This window comes from Triticum dicoccoides, chromosome 2B (genome assembly GCF_002162155.2).
Source record: "Triticum dicoccoides isolate Atlit2015 ecotype Zavitan chromosome 2B, WEW_v2.0, whole genome shotgun sequence".
NCBI classification, from domain to species: Eukaryota; Viridiplantae; Streptophyta; class Magnoliopsida; order Poales; family Poaceae; genus Triticum; species Triticum dicoccoides.
Window position 1 is genome coordinate 810,947,400 of NC_041383.1, and position 6,768 is coordinate 810,954,167.

The 6,768-nt window shown below is 49.8% G+C and overlaps 1 protein-coding gene across 1 annotated transcript in view; it reads right to left on the minus strand.

The window, feature by feature from the left end:
- Nucleotides 1-396: 396 nt before the first annotated feature.
- The window catches only part of LOC119366509 (disease resistance protein Pik-2-like), a 14,311-nt gene continuing 7,939 nt past the window's right edge, over nucleotides 397-6,768 (minus strand). Inside the window, exons 4-5 of the mRNA XM_037632254.1 lie at nucleotides 1,271-1,325; nucleotides 397-876 (exon numbers count right to left, since the gene is read on the minus strand). Of these exons, the coding sequence (XP_037488151.1) occupies nucleotides 740-876; nucleotides 1,271-1,325 (192 nt within the window). The 3' untranslated portion in view covers nucleotides 397-739. The remainder of the gene's footprint in view (nucleotides 877-1,270; nucleotides 1,326-6,768) is intronic.

Consider the following 6,768-nt stretch of genomic DNA (forward strand, 5'->3'; position numbering starts at 1 on the left):
CTAGGAAGCATAGTTTTATAGAGGATATGTTGGGACATAAGTGCAGATAAATGCCTGGTATGGGATTGTAGCACCATGAATCTGGCTGATGATCATAGGTCAGTCACAATTTCAAGGTGATGGCGGAGGTCGAGCCAATTCACCAGCCAAAGCACTCTGGGAAGAAGAACCCATCCTCCAGTCAGGTATACGAGAAAACAAACTTTACCCCCAATCCTCAACCAATACCAGTCTAAACATACTCGCTTCGTCCCAAAATACTTGTCATCAAAATAAATAAAAAGGAATGTATCTAAACTAATATAGATCTAAATACATGACCTTTTATTCATTTTGATGACAAGTATTTCCGGACGGAGGAAGTATGTGCCATCATCGACTAATTATTGCGCACTGTAAAAAATCAATCTGAAAGAAATATAGGGTTCGGAAAACAAGTCACGTTATTTTTACACCCATTGCAAACGGAGCATGCATGCATGCATGCATGACGCCAGTGTGCTGCTAGAGTAGCAATCAACCTGATGTTGGCCCATCTAGGCTGCAAATGTTACCGTCTAGACCTGCACAGTCACATGAAGAACTGGTACGGTCCACTGATGTTTCTCAAAGTAATTCAAATCACGGTAACTAATAGTCTCTCCGTCCCATAATATAAAAGCTTTTTGACACTATGGAATTAGTGTTGAAACGCTCTTATATTACAAGACAGAGAGAGTAGAATTAATGAGGCGAGCGCTCAGGTGCCCAAGTCTGCATCCTGGTCTTTGCCTCTGATAACCTGATTAATTACTAGCAACCGTCTCAGCTCACGATCAGTAACTTGAGGAGCATTATTTGCCCCACCACCCAGCATTATTGCCTCCTTGCGAACAGCTGCCCCAGAAAAAAGAAAACATGTGTAAGCATGCATTATTTCCTCATAGCCGGAAAAATGTTTAGGGAACGTTTTATCATGCATGTTAGTCTTTCATTCACCAGGTGACATGAGATTCCGTGTTTACAACAAAATCTGAACGCATAAGTATGTAGTTAAAAAATTCTGGATCGGTTAGTGCCGCGAAAAATGTGTATCAATCACTGATCAGTCAGTCTCATATTTATAATGCTGACGACTACATGTGGAATAGTAAACCTCCAAAAAAAAATGAGTGAGGCCATGATTGGGTTTTGTGGGGATTTTATTTAAATGGAAAATATATCTTCTTCCTTTAAATATATTAATTGACCTAATCTGGATGTGATACTTTTAGAGGATACTAAACTGTACCGTTCAGGTATTTCAGCGCAGCCTTCCGACGAAGTTCCTCTTGACGACGTATTTCCTGTCAGCAAATAACAATAAAAATAACTGTTTTGTATTGCTAAAATCACCTTTTGCATGTGCCAACTCAGCAGAATCACCATTAAAAACCATCTCAATACATATTTGATCGAGCTCTGTCACATCATGGGGTTATGAATTTGTCGACAATGTTTTGTAAGTGCCCAACGGCGGTAGATCCTATCTTTCATTTGTATGACAGTGGGACGTCGCCTTAGGTCACCAAATGGACACGGGATACATATTTTACCCACGCCAAAGCTCTCGCAATTTAAATAACCAGTAACCACCCTACTCCTGCTTATATGGGATTATATTAAGGGCCAATTTTTTTGGGCGGCTTAAAAAATAAATTGCCTCTCCCCAGCTTAAACAATAAGCTGATGTCTAAATTTATCGAGACTCCTAAATTAATTATCCCATCACTAGTTTGAAACCTCAATGAATAATACAGACGGCTTATGATAAAAGCTAGGCAGGAGACAACTTGTTTTTTAAGCTGCCAAAAGACTACCCCTAAAAGAAAAACAATGAAGCAATAAGATGGAGTATCCGACGAGTTGGATATATCAAGTTGCCCGAATTGAGGGTGAACGATCTCCGGCGAGATGCACATATCAGATCTATTACTTGCAACACTACACTTGTTGATCGGGGTCCAGGATACGTTTTAGGTACCCCTCATCGTCCGAGGGGTGGCCTTGGTCTGTGGGCGGTGGCCACTATATTCTTGCACAAGTCTGGGACTCCTTCATTTAAGGAAGCTACCCGAGGCCTGGACTCGTCCATCTTTAGGAAGCTACGCACCGAACTCCTCTGTTTTGGTGCTTGCAAGGCTTCTTTGGTGTATTACAAAAAGGCTTTCGCTCCGCTTTATATTATAAAATCAACCGTACAACAAGCATCCAACAAGGTCCAGCACAAAACCACGCACACACACGGAAGTCCACTGGAACAAATAGTATATGAAAGGGTAAATGCTCCCTTGGTGTGTTTGGTTGAAGAATCAAGTATAGTGGACCGGAATAGTTCCATTTCACTACAATGGGTCTATTTCATTCCTTTGTTTGGTTCTAATGAAATGATGGAATGTAATGATCCCGTTTCACTGTTTGGTTGAAGGGATGGAACAAAAACGAGTTTGATTCAGCTCACCTCTCTAAAAATTTACATCACACTCTCTTGAATGGATGAAAAAATAGAAGAAAATCAAAACCATGATGTACTACCGTTTCTTCATTCCAATGAAAAGGTTAGAAGCAAAATAAATTAAACTCTTTTAGAACTAGTAGAGGTGGAGGTTTTTCTCAATGAGTTGCACGCATTAGAGCATCTCTAGCAGACCCCGTATAATCCCCCGACCCGCAAAATAACCGCCAAAATACGGGTCGGGGCGAAAAAATCTGCCTGATCAGATCCCGTGTCGGGCGCATAATTGTAAAAGTTTTTGCGGGGTGCAGGAAAAGTTCGCCCTCAACCTTTGGTTCACGGGATGGGAGGCCGGCCCGAGCTCGCCCCTTATCGGCAGCGAGATTTGGCGCGAGGGAAATTTCCACGCGGCCGTAACCGCTCTCTCGCCTCGGTTGCCATTGCCCCACCACCGTGCTCTTCGGTCCATCTTTCCCTACATTCTTCGCCGCCATGGAAGCCTCCCACCCGTCCCCCGTCACCGTTGAGGTCGCGCACGCGCAATCCCCTCCGGTGGGTCTCACGCCGGCCATGTCGCCCCCGCCGTCGCCCAAGGCACCAACGCGCGGGCAGGGCAACATTGTCATGCACGGCGGCAATCCGGCAGGCCCTGCCGGAAGGGCACGCGCGTCGGGCGCCGCCGCCGCTGAACGATCTGCCCGGCCGCAGACGGAGAAGATGAGCAAGGTTTCAGGCGTGAAGCGGAAGAAGGTTCCTACGAAAAGGCTGGCCCCTTCGTCCACTCCCTCCACCCCAGCGAGATGTTCCCCGACGATGCCGTTCAACGTCGCTGCTTCCACCGCAGGCGGGTGTTCGACGAAATGGCCGGAATGTATGCACTTCGATCCCTTGTTCTTGCTTCGCTTTTCGCCATTGTGGTAGCTCGTGACTTGATGTCACTGAATGTAGAGGTGGTTTGCCGAGTTCATGAACTTGTTGGACACCAACGCCGTCGACATCGATAAAGCCCCGTTCGCTGATTTCAATTACAATGAAACGGAGGCTGGCGTGGACCATCATGGTGGTGAAGATGAAGTGGAGGAGGTAGATGAGGGGGCGTATGAGTAAGCGCAAGCAAGAAAAAGCGTGAGATCGAAGAACTAAACGATCTTGGAAGATCAAATCTTGATCAAGGATTGGAGTGTAGTGTCTCTGGATGCTTGCACGGGTACGTCTCAAACCTCCAAGAGATATTGGCAAAGAATCAAAGATCAATACTGGAATAACATGAACGACATCACCAAAGAATGGCATGATATGGCAAGGAGAGACATCTTGAAGAGGAGGATGCTTGCGTCGGGCGGTGCATGTTACAGTGCCGGCGATGTTTTCTCATCGGGATTTGGAACCAATGTCGCTGATGCATTCAGTGGGCCCGCCGATGATTTCGGTGCCGGAATTGGAACAAGTGCCGGCGATGGATTCGGGGGCGGCGATGATCTCGATGGATGTGGTGTGGAGTGAAGATCGACCAAGATGATGACGGGCGTGGTCGTCGCTTTTGCATGAAGTCTTTTTGCTTTTGTCCTACAAAATTATGCTTTTATTTGCGCCCGAACTATGTTTTATTGTTTGAATTTGAACTAATTTGTGGGAATCACCGTCAAATTCTCTTATTGTTTGTTTTCGGTTTGCAGGTCGACGCGGCGGCGTCCGCGCATACCCCGCGTAGCCGATCCGTAAATGAACATCTTCTGCAAATATCCTTTTTTAGGGGTCCATTTTGTGGGGTCCAACTCTGCCCTTGCTTGCGTCGGTCAGCAAAGCCGTTTTTTCGCGAACTATAAATGTGTTTTGCGGATCGGCGTTATACGGGTGTGCTAGAGATGCTCTTAGTCCCTAAAACCAATCCAGATCGGTGAGATCGACTGCCCCCTGGTTGCAGCCGCTACTCCTCTTTCCTACTGCCAGGGCCTCTGCTCCTTCCCTGTGCTTTCTGATGCGTTGCAGCCGCTGCTCTCATGCCAGCCAAACAGGCAATAAAATCTGTTGCTCTGTCCTTTTCAGGCGTGATAAAGGAGTCCGAGCGGAGGTAGTGCACACTACGTCGCCGCCGCCGCCGGACACCATCACGCTGCCCACCTCTCTGGTACCAGCCACCGTACCTGCTCGCCCGCCTCCCTACTCGTAGTCTTGCGTCAGAGAAGGCGAGCCACGGCAGTCGCCGCTGCAGGTGGAAGATCGAGAAGGGAGACAGGCGAGAAGGGCGGCCATGCTCAGGATGCGGTTTGGACCTTTCGGGTGAGTGAGCCGTGGGGAGAGGTGAGATCGAAGAACCATTCCGCGTGGTTCTGCCAAATCAAAGGTACTCCCTCCGTTCACAAATACTATAAGTTTGTTTTAAAGATTTCAATGTAAACTACATATGAAACAAAATAAGTGAATCTACATTCTAAAATGTGTCTATATACATCTGTAGGAGTACTACTTAGGAACGGAGGGAGTACTAGCGGGTTCCGCTTGTGAAGAGAATATGCCTTTTTTCTCTAGAATACGCTTAAGCATGCATGTGTATCGTTTTCATCAATCAGAGAGACAATTAAGAGAGAAGAGGGCAAGGGCCCATCCACAAAGTTCTTAAGAGGGGCACCTCAGTGCCTCTGCTGAGCCCACAACACCGGAAGCGAGGTCGACGACTCGCTAGTAACCCACCTAGACAAGCTATCGAAGAAAGCCTCCACCTCCGCACTAAGAAGCCTCCAAGTTCTTCCTTCGTCATAAATCCTCCTAAGAACTGTCGGGGCATTTTGTGATGCTCTCTCAAAGAGGATTGTCTTTCTGTGCTTCCAGATCAACCAACACACAAGCAATAGGAGCGTCCGCCAGTTCTTCGCGTGGCGTGTCCCAGTCCTGATCGCATCAAGCCATGGAACAAGCCTCTTTTCTAGAACAAGTGGGTTCTCCTTCGTCGACCCAACCAAACACGAGAACCGCCTCTGGGTGCAGGACGAACCCGTTACGTTTCGCTCGATGACTTGAACGAAACACACACCCTAAAGGAAACCTGGGGTGGTAGGCCTTAGGGGTCTGGTCGTCCAGGGGTGAGCTCCAGGCAATGCAGGCAAAGGAGCAGATGCAGCCCAATGTATGGTACAGGCAGCCTGGGAATACGGTGAGACCATTTCCCCCCGGCAGTATCCGACAAGATAGTGTGACGAAATAGGGTTTCCCTCGCTTTGTATTACAAATCAACCATCACCGATACAACCAAGGATAAGTGCTTGGGCGGAAGCAGCACAGGGACGCCAAAAAGAAACAAAGAGAAAAACAAAAGAAACAAAGGCCGACACCGGCGGATCAACAAAAACGAAAAAGCTTCGCGACCGCAGCACCCACCAGGGAACCTCAACCAAGCTCCTATGCTCTGAAGCGCCTGTGCCAACCAACACCTCCAGGAAGGGATGCGATGAAGACGGCACCGCTGCCAAGGGTTTCCCCCGGTACTCGGCAAGGAGAGAGGAAGGGTAGCCCCCTACGCCCTCTAGGAAGGTCCGGCGGTACCATCGGGCACCACCGTGTCGGTGACGGCTCGGCCGAAAGGGATTTCTCTCGATCTCAACCTTCACCTCGTACGCTCCGGGGCACGCTATCAAACAGATCACCACCCTACGACAAAACGATCTTGAAGCTTTCACATCGTCACACCATGGCACCACGAAAGGGGCTTGCTCAACGAAGAAGAGGAGCCGAGACTAGGGACAGCAACACCATCGGCATGCGGGAGGGCCCAACCTCCACCATCAACGACGGTAACCGACTGAACGCGACAGTAGGAGCATACCAGGCATGTGGGACCACAGGCCCTGCAGGGACCTCAGATGCCCGTAAAGGTCCCGCCGTCACGCTGCAAAAGGCACAACGTCGACGCCACCACCTCCAGTCCGAGCTGCTCCTCCTTCGCGCCACGCTGAAGACGTCGAAGCCGCGCCAATAGCCACCCCGCTAGGACCCATATGGGGCCTGTAGGGGCCAGATCTGGGCCAGGGCCGCGCCGCCGGCCACCTCACGCCACCACGCCGCCCTGCTGCCAAGTGGCAGCACCGCCACCTGGCCCGCCTCCAGGTCGCCGGGCCGCCGCCCAGCCGAGCAACACTGCCGCCGTCCCCTGCCCCGGGAAGGGTGACGCGCGTGCGGGAACATGAGGTCCCGCCGCCACCGAAGCCACCTGGGCGGCTGCGGCGAGGGAGGTCCAAACGAAGGGGACGACCAAGAGGGAGGGGAGGGAGTGCACCGCCCCGGGCACCTCCCGGGAAGGC